Source organism: Phyllobates terribilis, unplaced genomic scaffold, assembly GCF_046119375.1.
Source record: "Phyllobates terribilis strain yellow unplaced genomic scaffold, ASM4611937v1 Scaffold_8__6_contigs__length_399053987, whole genome shotgun sequence".
NCBI lineage: Eukaryota > Metazoa > Chordata > Amphibia > Anura > Dendrobatidae > Phyllobates > Phyllobates terribilis.
The window spans coordinates 298,057,186-298,082,569 of record NW_027362768.1 but is presented as its reverse complement, the minus strand read 5'-3'; the positions used below and the strand labels follow the sequence as shown (position 1 = coordinate 298,082,569).

Here is a 25,384-nt window from a genome sequence, read left to right as displayed (position 1 = left end):
CAACAATAGGTTACCAAGTACGGTAGTGATTATTTTCTAAGTTGAAAGGGGTTGTACACCACTGGTAACATTTTATTTTTTTTCTTAAATGCATTTATTTTTGGATAAAAATATTTTTTGTAATTAGGTTTCATTAAAATCTATGTACCATTTCCCTTCTATAGCCTCTGAGTTGAGCTGTCTATTGATGGTTGCAGAATGGGTTTACTGAGAAACCATCAGTGAGCTCGTTCTGACTGTCCAATGGGAGAGTTTAGAACTGTTTTAGCTATCATTGTCAGAGCTCCTCTCAGCTGATTTATGACCACACACCAAAGTTGAATTTGGAAACAAAGCCTTTAAAAGCAAAATAATGAACATTTTTCAATGAAACCAAAATACAAACACTTTTTTTGGGGATTATAAAACACTTTTTCCAATGGAGGTGTCTTATAATCCGAATGTAGTATACAAGTGTATGGGGGTGGGGCGCGGCTGCAGTGCAGCGAGGTCCCAAGAGGCAGGGTCGCTGCTGCAGGAAGCTGGCGGTGGCGGCAGGAGTGGGGTGATGCTGCGGACCCCGGGCTGGGAGGAGGGGGTGTTTGGCAGTGCGAGGCTACAGCAGGCTCCAGGCTTCCACAAAATGTCTGCAGAGTCCCCACACCTCCTATCCTTTTCACTATGGTGGACTTTGGAAAAATGGCCGCTGGAAACAGAGCATGAGCAGACTGAGATCTCGGCTCAATCTGCGCATGCGCCGCCTCCGGTGGCCATTTTCCCGAAGTCCACCGTAGTGAAAAGGATAGGAGGTACAGACATTTTCTTAGTGCCCGGATCCTGCCGTAGCCTCGCACCATGATTTCTTCTATATTTTTTAGGCCCCTTAGGAACAATCACAGGTACAAGTTCCCTAAAGGGCCTAAAAAAAAAAATCGAATAATATATATATATATATATATATAGATAGGAAATAAACATAAAACACAAAATTATTAACGTTTTAGAGCACAGACTTGCTCGATCTAGAAGTCATAAAATCAGTTTTACCCTTGGCTACTCAATCACTACCTCTCTGCCACTTCCTCTAGTCTTTGTTGACCTAGCAGCAGAGGTGCTGTCATGTTTACCGCGAGTGACCACTGCAGCCAATCACTGGGCTTGGTATTCTTTTACAGTCTTTATCAGCACAAAACCAATGACAGATTTGTCATAATTCAAGCTGGTAAAGTGGAGTAAAATTATAGCGCAGATCTTCGCCCGCTCATAGCTTCTGTCTGTAAGAATGTGGTTATCGATCTGGGTACTGATCAGGATCCACACAGGTTTTGAGACACCTGACAAGTCATAAGAGGATCTCCCACAAGCTGTGGGCCTTTTATTTTAAGGAATCATGTCCTTAAAAAGCAAACCTGTCAGGCAGATCATTTTACCCAAACTGTGGGCTGCATGAATTGCAGTCAGGGGGAAAGACAGAAGTCAGGTATATCATTCTCTGAAATGCACTGGTGTATTAGAAAAAGCATACTGTAAGCAAAGCGGGCCGGCTCTTTTCGGCACTGTTGCAGGTGACAGTCTCTCACGTGTGTGTACATAGGGAGAGACCTGTCAATCACCTGCAGCAGTGCTGGGAAGAGCCGGCCAGGAGCTCAGCCAGATTAGTCTTCAAAGAAAATATTCTCGAGCGTTTGTGAGGCTAGTATGGCTGGCAGCAATCATGCTGCGGATTTGTGCAAAGTAAATCACCTAACAGGTTCCATTTAAATACTTTCTTCTGCTTGGTCTTCTTCCAAAAACTATCATTGCACTTTTTAGAAACACGACATGACAAACGGGGGAAAAAGCCGATGTAAGAAAAAGTCGTGTTACCTATCAGCTTCTTAATCATTCCAGCTGAGGCACTGCCCATACTGAAGCGCCCGCTATTCAGAATATTCATAGCAACCTGAAAAATATACAGATATTGATTATAATGTCTCTGTAAAGAGCTGTGGAATTAATGGCCCTATATAAGCGAGTAAAAGAAATAAATAAAAATATCAGTAAGAGAGCAGAGGTTGTAAATGATAACATTATGGATACCCAGCATGGAGGAGAATGAATGATAGTCTGATAACCCATACAAGTATGGAAAGTTCCAAATATTGTACATTGCTAAGGAATATATTGCTGCTATATAAAAGAGTTCTATTATTATAAAATGTAACAACAACTCACCTTAAAACCTCCTCCAACTTCACCGATGACGTTCTCAATAGGGATCTTTGTGTTCTCAAAATGGAGCTCACAGGCTGCAAGATAATTTAAACATATGAGAAGAGGACCACACATCACATTAACTGTACAACACTTAATATAAACTGCATATCTGAACCCGTAGGGCTTCTATTTACATGAAACAGACATGGATTTAAAACATTTTATTTCAAAAAGCCACCACTGGAGGGAGCATGGGAGCTTCCTGCATACGGACCCACATTGAGCTCAATAAAAAGACAGTATGCAGTGTGCTCCCTCTAGTGGTGGCTACAGGAAGCCAAAATGTTATGTTTTGAATCTAGGTCTATGCAGAGGATTTGGATCGTTTTATGAGAAAAGAAAGCTCTAACCTGTATTAAAATCAGATGACAAATTAATCTGCACAGATTTTGGATTGAGGAATACTATGATCATTGGAGATTTACTTAAAAGCTGGATTCTCCCTGCTTGTTCAACACTAGTCAAACTAAAGTTATTTTGTAAAATACATGCTGTAATGTTTGGGATGTTACAGCCCTGCCATGCTGCAACTGGTAAATCATCCATTCTTTACCATTATAGACTCCTGTGTGGTTAACATACACTCCAGGTACGGGCTACTGTAGGAGCATGAACAGCAGCATAACTCAAGGCTCTAGAAATCCCTGTTTTGGCAGCCAATTTTGGCACCAAAGTGGGTTATGCCACCAATGACATTCATCATTTATGCACATGATGGGTAATAAATATATCCTTGCGAAAAGGTCAATAGAATGGAGGTTCCTGTGTGATACAACTACTTGCATGTATGCAAGATCACCGCTCCATTTACTTCTATGGAGAACCCATTGTGACCACCGTTCCTATAGATCATGAATAGAGCGATTGTCACACATGTGAACCAGAGCTCTATTCACATGAACAGTGGCCCTTTTGTCAGGGTTGGCCGATACTGTCGTGAAAGGGCCAAAGATTGCAAAAAAAAAATTGTGATTTAAAGTGTTTTAAGTCAGAAAAATGGGGTAAATTGTTTTATGTATTGGACCCCAACACATGGCACTGGTGAGGGAGGATTGTTCTTACTGTTTGATCCTCTGATTCCTAGCTTATCTTCAGGCTTTCCATGAGAGACACCTCCGAAAGCACGCTCCACAATAAAGGCTGAGATTTTATCCTTAGTGGCTCCATCCGCATCTACAACTTCTGTCCTTGCAAATACAGTAAAAATATCAGCCAGGCCTCCATTAGATATCCAGATCTGTAGAGGGAATTCACATTTTAGCATCCTACACACACATTTAAGAACATGAAGGACTAGTTGAACTATTGTTTTAGACAAACATCTAAAACTAATATTGCTTTTATTACACTGCATACAGCAAATATTTAGAGTATAGAGTATGACTGTCAGATCAGACAGGCCATCATTTTCTATTAGTTTACTTCTTGCTACATAAAGGAAGGTTAGTGAGAAGTAGGGACTGCAGACTCAGACTACATGTTACATTTATATGAAACGGGGTAGTCCAAAGGCGAAAGTCATTATCATCCTAAATCCCCATCTATTTAGTGCCATAATCTAAACTAATTTCTCATACACTTGCATTATAAAGTCCCTATCCTTTCCTTACTACACTAACAGTTTTCATTTATTTTTTTCTTACTTCCTTTCTGAGGATGCTTCATTTGCAAATCTCAGAGCATAGGGATTTATTACACTGGGATTCTCAACATGCATCAGAGTGTCATCAGGGGCTGGGCTCTTCACTGTACACTGTGCACAATGACAGTGCGCTTTCTGTTGCTGGCTCAGATCAGAAGTAACAAGCCAACAACAGAGCGCAGTGTCAGAATACTCTGTGTGCAGAGACCAGCGCCATCACTTGTGGGGCGATGCTGGTCTTTCTGCGGACCGGGTTTTCTGACACAGCATTCTGTTAACGGCTAATTACTGCTCATCTGAGCCGGCAACAGAATGTCATTGTGCACATCGCACAGTGCGCAGTGTGTAGGCCCACCCGTGAAACTAGCATTACTGATGACGCTTTGTTTCAAGAAGGGGGCTGGAGCTGGGGCTGTGGAAGAGGCCGCAGCTTCTGCCCCCTGATGACACTGAGTATCACAGCATGCACTGGGATCTCAAACGAAGGGTCATCAAAAAGGAAGTGAAAAAAAAATAATACAAAAACAGTTAGATCGTGTAGTTAGGTAACGGTAGGGAATTTTTAATGCAAGTATATTAGAAAATAGTTTAGATGTGCACAGCAGAAATATACCAGAAATGTAATTCTACAGTATATATCCTCCAAAGCCGCACAAACCTTGATCTGACCACCCATCTGTCTCATCCACCGGCATGTCTTCTTGCTGAACAGAATATACCTCATATCCATTGATCTGAATTTACACTTATTAATCTGTCTTTTGGTACGTCTCTGGCTTCAATCCCCTGCTGTGCAACTACCAAGCTTTTCTTATTATCTCCCGTCCCTTAATCTATCCCATTGCCTTGATTGTGTGTCCGGTCTCCCTCTGGTTCCTCCTTCCTGTTTTCACCCGGTATCTTTCATATGCAAGTAAAGGTATATAAAATTGGATCAGTAGGTCTTTGCTGACCTTGGTCTTTACATGCATCTTCTCAAGTGCCTCCTAAGTGCCGAGCTGAAATATAACAAATGTTCCAGAACTGACCAGAATTACGGTAAAAGCTACAACTATTTATTAACTATTTACTCTTTTACTATGCCCTTACAGTTTTTGTTCCACTAATCCAGACACTCTCCAAACATATAATTCTCTCACCTTCCCTCTTACCTCCTCACCTGACCTCATCTGCAGTCCTGCTCCCTCCTACTAAAACACAAAACAAACTCTCCTTCTCCCACCTCCTCTCCCTCTCTCTGCTTCTCCTTACTGCTGGCAACATATCTCCCAATCCTGGACCGCCACAGCTGATACCCACGAATTCTCCCTCCTATCACTCACCACCTACTAAAAAATACTGCAATCGCAGCAACTTAAAACCCATCCCTTTGACCCTCCACTCCACCGGGCCCTCCCTCTGGAGCACTTTGGAATGCCCTTCCGTCTGCAACAAGCTCTACGTCATCCACAACCTCTTCACCTCTAGCAATGTATCCTTCCTGGGCCTCACCGAAACATGGCTGACACCCTCCGACACAGCCTCACAGGCTGCGCTGTGTTACGATAGCCTTCACTTCACCCACACTCCTCGCCTTGGCAGTAGACATGGTGGAGGGGTGAGTCTTCTCCTTTCTAACAAATGCTCCTTCAACCCAATCCCACCTCTACCCTCCCTTCTTCTAGGTACATTCTGTCCGTATCCACTCTCCTTCCAACCTCCAAGTGGCTGTCATATACTGACCTCCGGGCCCAGTCACTGCCTTTATTGACAATTCAGCACCTGGTTTCTTCACTTTCTCTCTGCTGACATTCCCACCATCATCATGTGCAAATTCAACATCCCGACACCTGTCCGTTTGCAGCCTAAAAACTCCTGTCGCTCGCTTCATTCTTTGGTCTTACTCCGTGGTCCTCTGCAGCCACCCACACAGAAACTTTTCACCCACCTCTGCTCCCTTATCTAACCTCACCTCTCCCCCTATATGACCACCATCTACTCACTTTCTCATCCATGTTCTCCTCACTTACCCCCCTCCCCCATGTCCAGCAACTAGCGCACACCCAGACATTCACACTCTCTCTGACTTTATTCTACCACCGTCCTCCATATCTTCACTACATGACAGACAGTGACAGACTTATTTTTTTTACAACACCACTCTCTCATCAGCTATTGACACATTTGCCCCTTTTGTGTATGGCAGAGTGCGATGGATCAATGGATAATCCTCAAATAAAGTAGTACTCTGTGGCACTATAGCATGCAATGACATTTGAATTACATTACTACTCTAGAAAATAGGAAAAAAAATGAGAATGTTTAGGGCATAAACTGGCCAACTCATATGTACCCGGCAGCCATGATAAGGCGATTCTCGTTGCTGGGAACCTATCTAATGTGAATCCTCTCTTAGGCTAAAGCCTATATTTATATGGAAAGTTAGGATCCTGCTGTAATTAAAACTGCCTGAAGCTGAGGGGTAGAGTACTCCGTCAGAGAGCCTATTTATACAAATATCAAAAGACTAACAGTCACTTCCAAAACAGATGTGTACAGGTGCTTACTAAGAGTAGCCATCTCCACACACATGAATTGGCTAATTTATGCGCTAAGCATTCTCATTTTTTTCCCCCATTTTCTAGAGCAGTAATGCAATTCAAAGGTCATATTTCATGCTTGCATGGTATAGCGCTACAGGCTGCTACTTTATTTGTTGATAATAAATGGAGATGGCTACTCTTAGTAAGCACCTGTATACATCAGTTTTCTGTTTTGGAAGGGACGTCAGTCTTTTGATATTTGTGTACAATGGATAACCCTGGCACAATAACCTCACTAAAAACTTCTGCAAGTTTCCAACAAGTCACTTTCACATTCAAGTTGGTCCTTACCTCCAAATCGCACCTCACCACTTGTGCACTTGACCCCTTCCCATCCCATCTGCTCACCAACCTCACCACCACACTTATCCCGGCCCTAACTAATCTCTTAAACCAATTGCTAACTTCTGGTACTTTCCCTTCAGCTTTCAAGCATACCATGATCACACCTATCCTAAAGAAGCAATCCCTTGACCCGACCTCCAAGTCTAGCCATCGCCCCATATCGCTACTCCCGTTCGTCTCCAAACTCCTCGAACAGCATGTCCATGCTGAACTTTCCTCCCATGTCTCATCTAACTCACTCTCTGACAACCTACAGTTCAGCTTCCGCCCCCACCATTCCACTGAAACTGCCCTAACCAAAATCACTAGAGACTTATTCACAGCCAAAGCTAACAGACAATTCTCTATCCTCCTCCTTCTAGACCTGTCCTCTGCCTTTGACACAGTCGAGCACTCCCTCCTACTACAAATCCGCTTTTCCCTTAGCGTCAAAGACCTTACCCTCTCTTGTGTATCCTCATACCTTTCTAACCGCACATTTTGCATCTCGTACACCACCTCCACATCCTGCCCTCTCCTCTGTCAGTGTCCCTCACGGCTGTCCTGGGACCCCTACTCTTCCCAATTTATATGTTTGGCCTGGGAAAACTCAAAGTGCCATGGCTTCCAATACCACCAATGCACTGATCATACTCAGATCTGCCTCTTCTGTTCAGATGTCACCGCTCTACTGTCTAGAATGGCTCAGTGTCTATCAGTCATATCCTCATTCTCATCACACTTCCAGAAGCTCAATGTAGATAAAACTGAACTCATTATCTTTCCTCCATCTCACCTAAGTTCCCTATCTGATCTATCACAATAAATGACATCATGCTTTCCCTTGTACCAGAAGTCTGCTACCTCGGTGTAACCCACAACTCTTGCCCTGTTCTTCAAACCGCATAATCAAGCTCTCGCCACCTCATGCCGCCTCCAGCTCAAAAATATTTCCAAAATCCATCTTTTCCTCAACCCTGAATCTATTAAAATGTTAGTGCATGCCTTCATCATCTCCCGCCTCGACTACTGCAATATCCTCCTCTGTGGCCTACCTGCTAACACTCTCAAACCTCTCCCGTCCTTAACTCTGCTGCCCGACTAATCCACCTCTCTCCACGCTACTCCTCTGCAAATCCCTTAATTTTCTACTAATTCCCCAACATATCCAGTTCAAACTGCCACTTACCTACAAAGCCATCCATAACCTGTCTCCTCTGTATATATCCGATCTAATCTCCAGATATTTTCTAACAGGTAACCTCTGGTCCTCTAAAGACCTCCTTCTCTCCTCCACACTTAGAGGTTCTCACCCAATCCCCTCCAAAACTTCTCCCAAGCATCCCCCATCCTTTAGAATTCTGTGCCCCATCAGGTCCAATAATTATCCGCTACACTCGGAATTTTCAGACGAAACTTGACAACACATCTCTTCATGAAAGCTTACAGCCTGCACTGACCCCCGCAGCCTCCTCACCACCACCGGAGCTGCCGCAACCTCCCAACCTACTGTCTCCTTCCCCATTAACTTGCAGAATGTAAACCCGCAAGGGCAAGGTCCTCTCCGCTCTGTACCAGTCTGTCATTGTTAGTTTGTTTACTGCAAGTTATATTTGTATTCTGTACGTAACCTTTTCTCATGCACAGCACCATGGAATCAATAATAATTAATAACAGATTATGGCACTAAATAGATTAGGATTTAGGAGAAAAATGACTTTGCCATTCGGACTACCCCTTTAAAATCATTAAAACATAAGTACTTGGTTGCAGAGCTGGACATAGTACCGTATATACTCGAATATAAGCCGAGGTACCTAATTTTACCACAAAAAACTGGGAAAATTTATTGACTCAAGTATATACTGGCCTTGGGTGGGAAATGCAGCAGCTACTGGTAAATTTCCTCATCCCGGTACACATGGCCCCCCTTCATCCCCCAATCCTGGTACGCATGGCCCCCCTTCATCCCCCAATCCTGGTACGCATGGCCCCCCTTCATCCCCCAATCCTGGTACGCATGGCCCCCCTTCATCCCCCAATCCCGGTACGCATGGCCCCCCTCTCATCCCCCAATCCCAGTACGCATGGCCCCCCTCTCATCCCCCAATCCCAGTACGCATGGCCCCCTCATCCCCCAATCCCGGTACGCATGGCCCCCTTCATCCCCCAATCCTGGTACGCATGGCCCCATCACTGCACACATTCCTTCCTCACCTCTGCTCCAGCGCTGCATCCTGTTCTGCTACAGCAGCTCATGTCAGCATCTGAGCAGCACATGGCATCACTGCCATACGCTCTCAGACGCAGAGGTGAGCTGCCGGCATATTCACTCCTCTCCACGCCGGGACTATGGGTGTGGAGAAGAGGGAATATGCATTCTCTTTAGTAGCGGGCACTGTCAGTGGGAGCTGCGGCTCAGCGCTCTTCTGTGCCCACTACTAAAGAGAATGAATATTCATTCTTCTCCACGCCCATGGGAGTGGAGAAGAGTGAATATACATTACTCTTTAGCAGCGGGCACACGCGGTAGCGGCAGCAGCCGGCTACTGCGTGTGCCCCGCTCCTCCACCACCGGAATTTCTATACACTCGATTATATACCTGAGTATGAGAGGGGCTTTTTCAGTGCAGTGAGGAGAGAGGCCATGTTCTTCTCACCCATGCTGGATGGTCAGCCTCATGCACGGGAAGAAGTACATGCCCTCAGAGACAAATCACTGGTAACGCCATGTTAAAGTATAATATAATTTCTAACCTAAATCTTACAAGCTAATATCTACACAACACAGAGGAAAAAAATTAAAAAAACAAAGACTACGATTTACTCAGCTCTGCAGCAATTGTTCCATGATGTGGCCAGTTTACCATTCTCAATTGGGTGAAAAATCCTCTTTATACAAATCATCATTACCATCAATCGATCATCAATTAAAAAAACTTTTGCATCATAGATTTAACCTTTGACAGTCCAGACATTGCAGATAATGTGTGAGGAATTGATCATGAGTCGTTTGAAGCCTGGCCAATGCCGTGTATTAGTCAATGGCTACTAGTCCATATAACTTTACCTTTGAACCATTGAGGATGTAATGTTTTCCATCATCACTTAAGGTGGCTCTGGATTTTATTGAAGCAGCATCACTCCCACTGGATAGGAAAAAAATATTAATATTATGACCATTTATTTATTTATTTTTGAGAGAGATTTAAAGTCTGTTGCCCTCATAATGACAACACGTCAATCTAAGGCTCACCTTCTGTTGGAATAACAAGTGTGGATCATAGCTATAACACAATTAAGCTCATACTTTTTTTATGACTTGATCCTTAAAATATAACTTTCCAAATAGAGATAACAAAAAATCTCCTGCTAAGCAATCTAATAATAGAGAAGTATATTGGTCTAGAGTTTGCAGTCACTGCCATTGCCCTGTAAGTACAGTAGTCAGTTAGCCTGTGCTGAAACTCACATGTACTGTGAGAGGTCCTCACTGTTAATAAGCTTCGACCTTCCTTGCCAAAAAACGGTAAACAAGTTCCTACAAGACCCTCAACAATCACCATAATATACTACTATGCAATGTGCCACTTCTGTTAGTGACCAATTCCATGGCCTTGATTTATAGTTGAAGTTCTTGTCTCACTCCATACACACACGATTTTTATTTTGTAACACACTATCATTTTATTTTGCTTCCTTCTCTCCCAAACACCATACTGAAAGTGCTCCTTTGCTTTTTTAGGACATGCTCCTTTGCATGCTGCCTTGAACTGCTGCTGTAGCAAGAATTGGTACTCACAACACTATTCGCAAACAAAACACTGCCCTTTCTTTTTGATTCTTGCTGGAGAAGCAGTTCAAAGTAGCTTCTAAAGGAACATAAACAAGGCAGTTAAAACAGCACTTTCAACATAGTCTCTGATAGAAGAGAAAGGAAAATAGGGTAATGGAGTATAACAGATTCATAACTTTGCAAAAAGGTTGATCAATAATAATAAAAAGCTTATTAACTTTATAAAAAATGCAAAGATGGTCTGTAACATGTTTGAGGCATCACATGTACAGCCCCAGACCTATGGAACTCTGGGGTTGAGAAAGTCCTACATCGCATCCACCATTTCAGATGGGTCTATCAAGCCCCCTTAGTTATAAAAGAATTTTAAAGAACAAAAACAGGTCTACAGAGATTGTAGACAAGACACCAACATACGACAATATTGTAATCATATATTTTATATGTGGAGGCTTTTACATCTAAAACTGGATGACCCAGTCTCAGATTTTTGGGGTTTTGGTGCTGCACACTCTATAGATGTGATAATTCATTACATACAAATAAAACAATTTACATTTTTTTGTGTCAAGTGATAGTGGTAAATGGAATGTAAATTGACAAATTCTGATGGCTTTGCATATAAAAGACAAACAAAAAAGGCAAAACCTAAGAGAAGTTAGGTATATAGTTTTGTTTTTTTAAACAGCGTCTTTTTTAAAAAATAAATTCACACATAGAAAATTTTCTGCTGCAGATTTTACATCAAAATCAACAAGTTACATGAAAATTTGACGTAAATTTTTGATTCAGATTTAAATGATCACTGCCCTTACTACAAAATTTGCATAAATAAATAGCACAAGTAAATATAACAAACTTTGTAATTTATCCCATCAAAGAAATATGCTTTTTTTCCCTCCACTTATGAGCCACTTCTCCTCACTCTGCCTCCGGAATTAATTTACTCTGGAAGCTATAATTTATTTTGTTCAAGATGGACTGCCTGCTCACTGAGGGGTCAGATTACAGCTGCCAATGGAAGTGTATGAAAAGATGAGGAGAGAAGTAGAAGCAAAGTGAGAGGTAATGGCGCGGTTCCTGGTTTTCAGTGAGTGTTTTAGCTCACCCCAGTGCATTGGAGTCACAATTACACTACTGTATAATGTCCTACATGCAGCTGTGGCTTCAGAGGGCGTTCTACATATATAAAGGAGAGCAGTAATCCCTGAAGTCTGTGTCAACAGTGTTAGGGGTGGGTATATCATTGGTGCAACCTCAGAGCCCCAAGAGGTAAAGGGGCCACCATCTCCTCCAAAGCATCTATTTATTGCCCCCTACATGCAAAGCAAATATGTCGAAGCTATGCACTTATCACATCCTTAAATAAGACTGTCAATATCCTATACTTCGTGCCATATAATCAGCTTCTTTTTTACTTTGTGATCAAACATTCAAAACAGAGCAAACTCAAGGGAAATAAAAAAACGTAAAAGCAAAAGAGCATTTTACCTTCCAGGCTCCGTGAGGCAAAATGCGGCAATGTGTTCTCCTGATGCCAGTTGCGGCAGATATTTAGCTTTTTGCTCATCATTACCGGCAATCAGTATTCCCTGAAGAAATGACAATAAAGCAGGAGTAGGTCTACAAATCTTCGCCTGGGATAATCACCCGTCCCTCAACCAATCATAATAAAATCAAGTGTCCGTGTTATTAGCGGAGACAAGCGAGAGAAATATCACATTTCAGAAATAACAACCCATCAACGCATCCCCAACACATGAATGACGGAGCAAACGGCAGACAGCGCGAGAGAAGGGTACGATTCACTCCATCCAAGACAGGCCTGAAGGGCATTGCTGTCATTATCATTAAGGCCTGGGCTACACTTGGAGATTGGATTTCCCCATTATAAACAATGTAATAGATTGGGGACATTGAGCGGCTCCTAACAATCCCAGCCTGCTAATGTAGTACGCTGAATATAGGCTCCAGAACCGGCAATTGATCACTTGTGATTAAAACAGCGCAACTAAAGGCTGATGGAAACGCGGTGCATTCATTCACTATGGAGGGACTCCGGGCTGCACTAACTTTAATGCAGAAAATAAATTAAAAAAATTGAGGAATTGACCATGGAAACCAGATATCTAATCTGCAACACAACATGGACAGCTGGACTGAGACTTATTGCCATGACTAGAGTCTTTTTCACATTGAGTTGGAGGACTGGTCACAAATTTGGCCCAAAATAGCAGACAAAATAGCGCAGCACGGTGTACGTAGTTGAGCGCTATGACGGAAAACCACCTATAATTTCGTTCTTCTACTCTTATGATGGAGAAGAACAATAGAATTAAGAAATGCCAGTGTGAACTCAGCCTTAGGCCTCATTATACCTGTATGGAGCTTTCTGTAATCTGACTTGACAAGAAGTACAGTGCGGCATGCATTATTTTATTTTTTTAAATAAATCCACCCATCACCAGACACTGGTATCCATCATCTGACCAATCTGGCATTGCCTTGTGCTTTCCGTCAGAAACTATTTTGTTAAATACACTGGGAGGGGGGCTAAAAACAAACTCTATTTAGTCTGGGATTAGTAGTCCTAGGTGTCTTCACAGTAATGATCGTTGTGTCATATAACAAAAGATCCATTGTAAGCTGTATATACCACTAGTCCTAGGCATGGCTGCATAACTCTGCCTTTGGTTTTCTGGTTTAAAAGGGGTATTCCCATCTCAAGCATTTATGGCAAATTCCCCTCTTGAGATAAGCAGAGGTTACAAGGGTGGGACCCATATGCATCTCATGAAAGAGGGAATGGAGAGATGGCTGCATCCTCTTGAGATAGAAAAACACAGGAAACTTGGACCTTAGTATGGGCTGATTTTACAGGATTGGGAAAGGGGTGGGTATTCAAATATTCCTAATACTGTATATATAATATATCCATTTACAGAACAAGTGTGCTAGAGTAGAGGTAGCAACATTGTGCAGGTCGATAGCCACCTACACTGGTGGTAATACCCACCAGTAGGGTTGGGGCCTTAGTACTAAGCTCTAAAGCTTACTACTGCACAGTATCATTGGCACATGTGGCTCCTAAATACACCAGTATAGTAAAACGGCGCTAAGAATATGATTATAATTTATCTCAAATGCACAAATCCACGAGCAAGTAAATGCAAGTTCTAGTCAGTCTTCTTATTTCCAAGGCAGAATATAAGACACCACATTGACGGACTTGGTAATACACATCTGCACCATGTCGTACCTTTAGCCCTATGGCTTGGTGAGCCGCCAGAGTTACAGCTATTGCTCCGTCTAGAGATGTGATCTCTCCCAGCCGAGCATACATGGTGTTGGATAACCCCAGGCCTCCTGCATGAATCATTGTAGAGAAAACACGTCACCGGTCAAATAAACCTTTCATTACAAGTGCAGCCTCACAGTCATCACAGCTTATCACGTAGCGACACAGGATCAGTAACTAAATATGAGGGGCGAGAGTGGAGCCTATAAGAGCAGTCATCTAGAATGGGTATATATTGGGTGGGAGAGAACAAGCACTGAGGGCTCGTTAGGCCGGGCTATAAGAGAGGCAGAGATGAGGAATGTATAATCGCCAAAAGTCCTGAATTTGCTGCAATGGTCCTGATTCTTCAGAAACAAAACAGAAAAATTTGGTAATAACCCACGTCTAAAAGGAGCAGAGTTTACGTAAACCTCACCAAACACCAATGTATACATCTTGGATCTTTTCCTACAGCTACGATATATGTCATAAATGTCTAATAGCTGCTTATCCCATCTCTATAATGAGCTGTATTCTGATCTTCTATACAAGAGAACGGAGAAAGGACACCTTTCTAGTCACTACGGTCAGAAAAGGGGGTCATGGGACCCCCATTTTAGAGACTAGTGGAGGTCCCATAGGTGTGATGCAGTGTGAAATATGTGCAGAGCTTACATTAGGGCTATGACAGGTGAACACTGGGACAAGCTGTTAGAGATGACATCAAGTCCCGAGACAAATCTTTAAGATGCATCTACCTTCCCCACTTTCTTAACAAGCAATACAACATAATGAAAGAAGAAACTCATCCTAGGAGCTGCACACAGAAGCAAGAGACGGGTACGTACCATACTCCTCGGGAATTTGCATGCCAAACAGGCCAAGGTCCTTCAATCCGTTCAGTGTTTCGGGAGGGATTTTAGCATTTTGGTCTATTGCTTTAGAATCAACTGCAAGGTGCAAAATATATTTAATTACAATAAGGTTAAAGAAAAAAAAAATCCCCATAACAAATGTAAATGAAGGAGAGGCACCAAAGTCATTAAATGGGTATTTCTGTCTTTTGGAGTTGTCTTATCACGTGCAAATCCTTGTAAAGTGCAGCTACTGCTCGGCTGATTGCCTCTGTAGTTTCCACTGCGAGGCAATGTAACATTACATGGCAGCTATGTAGGTGAATGGCTGACCTTGTAATAGGACAGCTCAAATCCACCAGAATAGGAGCAGCACTCCATTCGGCTTACAAAGAGGACATCAATAAACCCTCATAAATCTATGAATATCAATAAAGACGACCACGTGTGGCCACCGCTCCTATGAATCCTGTAGTAGTGGCACAAATGGTATAGACAGAGAACAATACAAAAGGTTTAAAAGGTGATTTTTTATTTTAGCTAGAAATGCTTTGTAATAAATACTACAGCCATCATCATCTCACCTTCCTCATTGAAGAACTTCTCCACCGGTCCGACGAGTTGATTGATCTCCTCCAACTCATCATTACTGATCTCTGGGTATGGAAACACTTCTTCCTGGCAGACAGAGATAAAGCCATGTAACTACGGCTAATTTACACCGTATATGAGGTCTGCACCATCTACATCACAAAGGTGTCCCTTACTTCAAAATTTACAGTAATATTATTATAGCTGCCGACTGGATCTACGGGGCTGTAGTCAATATGATAAAATGGACAATTTTTCATCTGAGACTAATCAGTTTTGGATCGCAATGGGTCACATATTTATAGGGCCAAGACAGATATGAAAAAGCGGCATCTTCCCCCTCCGTCTCTATAACCCATGATGTTCCCCTAAATCAGATATCGGTCATCAGATGGATGCTGGTTCTCACAGCTTAGACCGTGAGATGGTTCCTTCAGGAGAGGACAAATCCTAACAAGTGACCAGCGAATTGCTCCTAGAAATTTACTACCAACATCTGATTATTTTGTACTGAAATCCACAAAAGTTTAGGGAAGAAAAATTATTGATACTTGAGTGAGTTTGCTGGGGCTGACGTCAAAATCTGAAGAGTGAGGCCCTTCTCCTAATACACAAAATTTGTTAATATACAATAAAAACGAGAAAAAAAAAAACCTTGTAAATTATTATTATTTTTTTTTTTTATAGTGGAAAACCTCTTGAAGATTGAATATCTTGTATGAACTGCTGTTCCTAACGTAGTTACCAAGGAGGGGGAGAGATATATATATATATATATATATATATATATATATATATATATATATATATATATATATATATATATATATATATATATATTTATTTATTTATTTATTTTTACACGTAGGGACACCTGTTCCATAAGAAGCCGGTGTGTGGATGGTGAAGCTTTCTGCAATTTTTGCCCAGAGCTGTATATTTTGGCTGAGATGTGTTAAGGTGAACCTGACAGCTGACATATGCCGCCGGAAAAAGACACTAGCACCATCATTTCAGCCAGGTATGTTTTACTAATGTTTCAGAGAGAACATGCGGCTCTGGTGACTAGTTCAAGAGTCCGATGCCCGATGACTTCGGTCTCTCCCTAAATGTGAATAGGGAGAGACCTGTCACTCAAAAGCAGCGGGGGCTGGAAGAAGCCTCCGGGAACTGGCCTCTTGGACTAGTCACCTGAGCAACATGGCCCCGGCCGTCTTTTCGAAGTATGCTCTCCCGAAAATGCCGCAAAGATTCAGAGTAAAAACACTCGTGGCTGCAATGTGGGGGCCAGTATCTGAATCATGCATGAATCACAGAGCCCCTTCCCTTATTCATATGCAACAGAAAGCCTACAGATTGATTCACTGCATTTTCCTAGATTGGGGTTATATTTGCCAGTGGCACCATTTTGGAGTACATATAACTTTTTAAATAATTTTTATTAATTCTTTAGGGAGAAATGAAACAGCAATTATATAATTACATTTTACACTATTCACAAATAAAGTGTCCACTTCATTCTGTGCATCTGTCAGTAGGACAATACCAAATTTACTTGTTCATTTTATTCCCTGAGTCAGTACATTTATGGGGATGCCAGTTTTGTTTTCTCAAGTTTTACTACTTTTGCAGAAAAAGCAAACAAAACACTTTAGAACTTTTTTTTTTTGTTACAGTTTTGACAATTTTATAGTACAGGTCGTTACAGATGTGGCAATAGTAAACTTGTGGTTTATAATTTTTTTCCCTCCCAATTAAACAATTGAGAAAGTTTAAAAAGTTTTTTTTTTTTTTTTTTTTTTTTAATCTTTAATCAGTTGCCACAAGGGGTAGTGAACATGTGACCCTTTGATTGCCTTAAATAATACAATGCACTACTTACGCAGTGCGTTCTCTGGCCGGTCATTGTTGGGGTAGGTCCATATGAAAAAACAAAAACTGCTTTAGGCCTCATTCAGACAGCTGCGTTTTATGTACCTGTTCTACATCAGGGCAAGTAAAGCACAGTTTAAAAAAAAAAAAAACATGACAAAATGTAAAGAAACTGCAGCCGGGGGACACGGGGTTTCTAAAAATGGAAAACTCCTATAAAAAGGGGTTAAAGATGACAATATTGAGTACAGAACAGGTTTTCTACATTAGAGAACAACTTTAGGGTTAAAAACAAAATATCAGCAGTAACAATGTACATTAACTATTAAACATCAATAAGACACTATACACAAGCTGTATAAATCGCCCACATATCCCTGCTGCACTCCAATGCCCTGTCAGACTAGATCTGTATAGTGTAATGCCATAAGTATTCTATACATAGTCATCATCATTCCACCTTCTATAATCCCCAGTTCTTCTAATATCATTAATCCCATGTGTCGCCTGTATCTGGTCCCAAGCTTTGAGTGATGGCTAGATACTAATGAATGGTTCAACATGAAGTGTCTGAAGTTACATTTTGATATCATGCAAATCTATGGGTGTGGGGACATTTAAAGAGGATCCTGTACCCCCTTCTCTGGCCTTAAAAAAAGTCACATTTTTGAGTAAACAATATGTATGGAAAAATAAGTGACTTTTTCCCCTTTTCTAAAATATGAATGAGATATGGAATAGGGGGATCTCATGAATATTATAATTTACAGCACATCTTTGCATAATTTATAGAGAGAAATGTTACTTTGGGGCGTATGGGCAGCCCAAAGTGTACGCCGATCTGTATATCTGCTGCCTCTTACTCCAGCATGGTTTTCATTATGACTGGTGTATGAACACCGGGGAAAAGTAAATGTCACCTTACTGATCAGTGAAATGAACACATACAGTGCCTACAAGTAGTATTCAACCCCCTGCAGATTTAGCTGGTTTGATAAGATGCAAATAAGTTAGAGCCTTCAAACTGCAAACGAGAGTAGGTTTTATGAACAGAAGCATAAATCTTACAAACCAAAAAGTTATGTTGCTCAGTTGAATTTTATTAAATTTTAAACATAAAAGTGTAGGTCAATTATTATACAACCCCTATGTTTAATATTTTGTGGAATAACCCTTGTTTGCAATTACAGCTAATAATCGTCTTTTATAAGACCTGATCAGGCCGGCACAGGTCTGTGGAGTTATCTTGGCCCACTCCTCCATGCAGATCTTCTCCAAGTTATCTAGGTTCTTTGGGTGTCTCATGTGGACTTTATTCTTGAGCTCCTTCCACAAGTTTTCAATTGGGTTAAGGTCAGGAGACTGACTAGGCCACTCCAACACCTTGACTTTTTCCCTATTGAACCAGGCCTTGGTTTCTTGGCTGTGTGCTTTGGGTCGTTGTCTTGTTGGAAGATGAAATTACGACCCATCTTAAGATCCTTGATGGAGGAGCGGAGGATCTTGGCCAAAATCTCCAGGTAGGCCGTGCTATCCATCTTCCCATGGATGCGGACCAGATGGCCAGGCCCCTTGGCAGAGAAACAGCCCCACAGCATGATGCTGCCACCACCATGCTTGACTGTAGGGATGGTATTCTTGGGGTCGTATGCAGTGCCATCCAGTCTCCAAACGTCACGTGTGTGGTTGGCACCAAAGATCTCGATCTTGGTCTCATCAGACCATAGAACCTTGAACCAGTCTGTCTGAGAGTCCTCCAAGTGATCATGAGCAAACTGTAGACGAGCCTTGACATGACGCTTTGAAAGTAAAGGTACCTTACGGGCTCGTCTGGAACGGAGACCATTGCGGTGGAGTACGTTACTTATGGTATTGACTGAAACCAATGTCCCCACTGCCATGAGATCTTCCCGGAGCTCCTTCCTTGTTGTCCTTGGGTTAGCCTTGACTCTTCGGACAAGCCTGGCCTCGGCACGGGAGGACACTTTCAAAGGCTGTCCTGGCCGTGGAAGGCTAACCGTAGTTCCATAAGCCTTCCACTTACGGATGATGCTCCCAACAGTGGAGACAGGTAGGCCCAACTCCTTGGAAAGGGTTTTGTACCCCTTGCCAGCCTTGTGACCCTCCACGATCTTGTCTCTGATGGCCTTGGAATGCTCCTTTGTCTTTCCCATGTTGACCATGTCTGAGTGTTGTTCACAAGTTTGGGGAGGGTCTTAAATAGTCAGAAAAGGCTGGCAAAAGAGATCTTTAATCCACACATGTGAAGCTCATTATTCTTGGTGCCTGAACTACTTCTTAATACTTTAGGGGGACCAAACAGAATTCTTGTAGTTTGAGGGGTTGAATAATAAATGACACTCTGAATTAACTTTTAACGTTTTAAAAACAAAAATAAACAAAAACAAAAACAAAATTTGCTGCAATGCATTTCCCACTTCCAGGCTGATCTACAGTACAAATGTCACAATGCCAAGTTAATTCCGCATGTGTCAACCAGCTAAATCTGCAGGGGGTTGAATACTACTTGTAGGCACTGTATGTATAGTATATTTTGACCTTGAATCTCAACCCACCGGATCATAGGACCCATGGCGGAGTCAGGATCTGAGATACGCTGATATTATGCTTCTGACTTCGAGCAACATGCATGGCGTCCAGGGACTTCTCTGCGGCTCTCTGGTTTCATACAGAAGCAGTGAAAGGGTTTTCTGGCTAATTGATAGTGAAACATTATACGGTGCTCCATCGGATGCCATTTTACAGATACTCTCTAAGGGAGAATGCCTCTGTGATTCAGGACTGTACTGAGCCCCATACAGCAACGCACTGCAAAACGCAGAGTTGTAGGATTTTATATAAAAAGTCTATTCTGGATCTCTGAGTAATAATGCATCTATATAGCCACAGGGGATGTTCATACCTTGTATATCTGTGCATGGTGCACAAACACCGGACATATAGATTATGCACTGTGACTACCTCCTGCTGCAGATGGAGGGGCCCGGAGCTCCCCTTTATGCTCTATATATCTCTTATGCACTGGCTGTAATAATCTATAGACTATTAAGTCTTTATTCCAGTCACCTGTACAGCACTAATCCATTCCTAACAACCTATGGATAATACCAAAGAGTGATAATGGGTAATACTAAGGAGCTTTAGCCTTTACAACGGTAGGATAAAGCCTCTGTTGGTAAAGCTATAGGCATTTCTTGGTGGTGTCCTTATTTAGGGAAGTGGGGGGGGGGGGGGTAACCAAAAATGTCCCCATGACAGCTATACTGGTAGTCACCAAAACTTCCATAGAATCAGATCAGAAGAGGAAACCACTAAAGACTTTGTAATTCTTGAAAGAATGAGAAAAAGTGAACCCCAGAGTCTTACATGTGCCCCGCTCAGGATTTCTCAACCAGTAACTGAATCTGCAACAATCTATACAGACAATTCCTACTCTGTTCCCTTTATCTCCATATCTGTCCATGATGGGTATTTTTCAGTAGTTTTGTCTCGGTGCCAACCATTAGGGCACAAAAGGAGAAAAATCACTTCGGCACATCCACATGAATCTGAAAGGGATTGCCGACAAATATATTTCTATTATTTTTTTCTTAAATGCATGCATTTGGGCTATAAATCACTTTTACAACTGGCTTTCATTAAAATGTTGCACTCTTTGGTTTCAAAGCAGCCCTCCTCCTCCTCCTCTCTTAATATACTGCAGCCATCATATTATATAGCACTGTGCACTTACAATTGCTCATTTTTCCCTTCTACCCAGATAATTCTTCTCTTTCCCATTAGGTGTATGTCATCATGTAATTAAAAACTGATTAGCTGAATCCTTCTAAACTATATCTAGAATCAGGAGGTAAATTTTCCCTGCATGACTCATAAGTCACTGCAAAAGTCCCTGGCAGGGGGGAGGAAGGAGCAGCTGGGTGAGGAGTTGAAGAGGGGAATGATTCATGCAGGGACAAGAGACTTCCTGTGTCTACATAGAGCACACAAAGTGTTTCAAATTATCACTTCAGATCGAGCGCACTGACTGGTTCTCAGTTGACTTCATACAGCAGACTGTAATACACAATAGTGCAACGCAGACTATAGAAGGCAAATGGCGCAAAAAAAAATAATGCAACCCAATTGTAATTCGGTTTCCATTCATGGCAATGGAAGAAACACAAAAACTAGAAATTATTTTAAGACTTGTGATTATGTAAGAATATGTAAGAGATACGCATGTTTTCATAGATCACCCAGATGTCAGCCAGTGTCTGGGGATGATCTTTATAATAGATACATCCAATGTGAAACCATATAACCAAAACACCACCGACAGACACCGTACCATCCGAATCAAGGCACCACAGTGTCACTAACTCAGTCATAACCCAAAGGTAGGGTGAATAGGGATAAGGGTGGGCACAGTAAACTGACATGGCCCTCATACTGCAGGACCCCACTACTGACATTGTCAATGACAACAGGGAATTTCACACATCAAAAAAATACCTAAATCTGTTCCAGTCCAGCGGTCTCGGTGGGTGCTGGTGTTCGGCATACCAGGCCGTCATTAATCTCACAGCACATGACTGCTCTTTTCCTGATTATGGTGGCCGTGACCTGCATAAGCCATCAAGCACGCAGAAATCTCACATGTGATAAGAACAAAATATCCCAGCCGACACCAACAGCTGCACAGAGTCCAAGGAGCGGGCGTGCGGGCACAAAAGTGTGTGAAAGGTCTCCGCCATAGTCAGACGATGCGGTGCTACTGCTGCTCCTGACATTACACAGCACCTAAACACAAGCTCTCCAGGCTGCACCTTAAAGTTTCAGGTATAGAGCCCACGGCCGTATGGATAAACTGTACAACTGCTCAAAACCAATACAAAGGGTAAGAACGGGCTGCAGACATGTCTGCCATCCAACTCAAAGAGGAGGGAAGCCAGCTGTGACATACTGATATGCAACGTTTACATCAACAGTGGTCTTATAGGTAGGGGCCCCCAAGGAAGGTTGCAATTAAGGGGCCCCAGTAATTTTGTTGTTAATTTCATATTTTAAGCTCAGGAATCTGCACAGAAAAAAAACACAAATCACCAGGACCACAATGTAGATCAATAATCAACACATCATAATCTGTGAGATACCAATTCACTAGTTTACTAGTTATCGGCTAAATTGCTGTCTATTGTACTTTATGGACCAGATGGAAAACTATAGGCCAGCTGCAGCTGGGGGTCTTTTGCAGTGGTCAGCTGATTGTTAGGCTAGCGGCAGAATACCGTGGATTCTCTCATCCAAAAGAATCGGGTGTCCCCATAACAACCCTCTGCAAATGAGAGAGTGTGGGCAGAGTGTAGATGGAGAAAAAAATGTCTCCACCTTCTCCATTCTCTCAGTCTGTGGAAACTATACTGCACTCAGATATCATCCGAGTGCAGTCCAATGTTTTCCATGGCCGAGTGCAATCTGATAATCGGATCAAACTCAGGCATGGTGCGAGCTGGTCCAAGGAAAAAAATCTGACGTGCACAGCCCTATAGACTAATATTGGTCCAAGTGCATCCAATGTTTTGACAGGTCGCACTCCGACCGAAAATATGTCCATGTGCACAAGCCCTTAGGGTGTCTACAGGGGGACAATCCCTTACAATGAATCTGAGAACTCTCCTGATTGAATCGATTCACAGGACTTCGTCCAGGTCGGTAATCTGTGGCCACTGGATGGAAGCCCTGAGAACCGTCTCCTACCTCTCAGCATCCACACCTCTTCCTTTGATGATCTGGCCTGGTGTGATGTCATCGTTGCTGCTTGACGCACATTTGACATCGAATCAGACTGGCTAATCAAAACAAGAGTTGTGGATGCCGGGAGACAGGACTCAGGACTCCCGTCTAGCGACCATAGATTACCGACCTGGCCACAGGACTGGGTCCTGTAAATCGATTGGCACCAACTTTACTCCTGTTTTTTTAAAAGTGATTGTATTCCTCATAATACAACTGCAGAGCTGTTCCTCTGTTATTCCTACTGGTAATCTATTTAGAAATTAACAGCTACGGGGGTGTCTGACACCATTCAATCACTGCTAACAGTATTGGGCCGGTTTTACTAATCTGACATTCACTGACTGAGTACAGACTGTGATATCTGGTCCGGCATGGGATATCAGGGCTCAGACTCTGAATGTCAGATTTGTGGAACCAGCCTCAGACTATGTAAGGACACAAACCTTTTACAAGAAACACTAACGTTCAGGTGATATTTCATTCATACATATTCAGGAGGAATAACTGAGGAACAGATCTCTGGAGATATACTCCAACATTTTACTTTTATGTAGAATAATGGTGCGGTATTTAGTAATAAGACGACGGCAGAGAAGCTGAAAAGGTCCTGTACAGTCCACCTATGGACAGTTTTTGCTTTCATTTTATTCCGGCTTCTACCCTGAGTATTGGGGATTTTGTGTTACGGTTCCAGAGATTATAGGTCTTCATTTAGTGCTAACTTTTATGGTCTTTACCAACGAGGCGGCGATCACAGGATCCTCACGGGCATGTCTTTAGGTAAAATTATCCTGTGAGCAACGACCCTTTAGTAAAGACCATAAAATGAAGCATTAACTAAAAAGGCCCATATCTCTGGAAGAGTATGGAATAATCAGTGGAACGGCTGGAGTAATACAAGAGCAAAAACTGGTCACTTCTGATCTAGTGAAAGCGCTTGTGTAAGGCAGCAAGTATGGGAGCACTGGTCTGGATATATATATATATATATAGATATATATATATATATATATATATATATATATATATATATATACACACATACCAGAAAAACCTGACCAGCATCTCCTAATGTGAACTGGTGCCAGCTGCTGTAATATATATATTATATATATATATATATATATATGCGCATGTAGGGTTGGATCGCTGTTACATGTGTGATCTGACATTACAGCTATACACCATATGATGTGACTGTTCCCATATAGGACGGTGTATATTGTGAGCAGTGTATATAGTGACCCGGAGGATGGTGGGACAGATAATTGCAGGCGTCCCCCATAACACACATTGTGGGCAGATGGGGTGCAATGTAGGTGACAGAGAGCCCACCACCATCCTGGTGATCGCCAGCATCTTGTCCATAGGGGGGAAAGTCCTGGTAACTTTCAGACACGTTTCCCCATTTCTGGCCACCTGTGCTCCTCAGTCCTTTACGTGGAGTGATGGCGGTCACTTCACTTGCCCGTGCTGGTCACGTGCCCTGTGAGATAATTCTGTGCCCGAGGTATGACAGCTGCTGCAGGACCCTCGGGTCAGGAAATCCCGCCATGTAGAACTAGAAGTAGGAGGATGGGAGTGGTAGTCTGTTGTCCTGATGAAGAAATTGGCTCAACTTGGAAAAACATATAGAATAAATCGCATGATCTAATCACGTTACCACGTCCCTGATATCCTGTATCCAGCACAGACTACCACTCCTATCCTCCCACATATGATTCTGAGCCCAGCCCCCCTATACATCAGGCATCTCCTACTTGCAGTTTTGGAACAGCTGGAGGCCAGGACTCCCATCAGCAGGCCATGTTGGCAGTGGTAGTGCACCAGCAGAGGGTTGCTATGGGGACACACGTTCCCACCAGCAGGGGTTCTGTCAGGTCCCTACCTTATTAATGGAGCCCAGGAAGAGCTGTTTGGCGAACGCCAGACTCCGCGGTCCCGTGTGTACGAGCCGCTGTAATTCCACCTGACGGCACCGGGCAGGGGCTCCCCATCTCCAGGCGATACGCCCGAGCTGTGCACACAAGCGGCTCATTCCTCTCAAGTCAATGTCACTGACTGCCGGTATCACTGCACTAACGAGCGACCTGCTACGTCATCAGTAGGCGCGGCTGCCAGCGGTCACGTGATTCTACGGAGAACCTTCAACTTGTTCGGAGCGTTCAGTATATGGCTGAAAAAAACTACAGTTCCCGGCATGCCGTGCGCCAGCCACACTGACACTGATAGGAGTGGAGTGTGAACCCCGAGACTTTCCGTCTGCACTCACTCAAGACATCATCCCCATAGAGGCTGATTACTGACCCTGGTCTCCAGACCACACGGGTCCCAGCTCTGTCAGACCCCCCTCCCCAAGTATAATAATGGGCATTTTTTTACATACCATTTTCGGGGCACATACTTGAT

The 25,384-nt window shown here is 42.7% G+C and overlaps 1 protein-coding gene across 2 annotated transcripts in view; it reads right to left on the bottom strand.

Moving 5' to 3' along the window:
• ACAD9 (acyl-CoA dehydrogenase family member 9) overlaps nt 1-25,115 on the bottom strand; it is a 38,006-nt gene extending 12,891 nt beyond the window's left edge. The window contains exons 1-9 of one of the 2 annotated variants that reach the window (XM_073642734.1): nt 24,864-25,115; nt 15,298-15,391; nt 14,708-14,809; nt 13,839-13,945; nt 12,071-12,171; nt 9,854-9,932; nt 3,298-3,472; nt 2,194-2,267; nt 1,846-1,921 (exon numbers count right to left, since the gene is read on the bottom strand). In XM_073642734.1, coding sequence (XP_073498835.1) covers nt 1,846-1,921; nt 2,194-2,267; nt 3,298-3,472; nt 9,854-9,932; nt 12,071-12,171; nt 13,839-13,945; nt 14,708-14,809; nt 15,298-15,391; nt 24,864-25,013 — 958 coding nt within the window. In that variant the 5' untranslated portion in view covers nt 25,014-25,115. Of the gene's footprint in view, nt 1-1,845; nt 1,922-2,193; nt 2,268-3,297; nt 3,473-9,853; nt 9,933-12,070; nt 12,172-13,838; nt 13,946-14,707; nt 14,810-15,297; nt 15,392-21,691; nt 21,814-24,863 lie in introns of those variants that run through there. The other variant, XM_073642735.1, reaches the window with a different exon arrangement.
• Between the last annotated feature and the right edge of the window lie 269 nt (nt 25,116-25,384).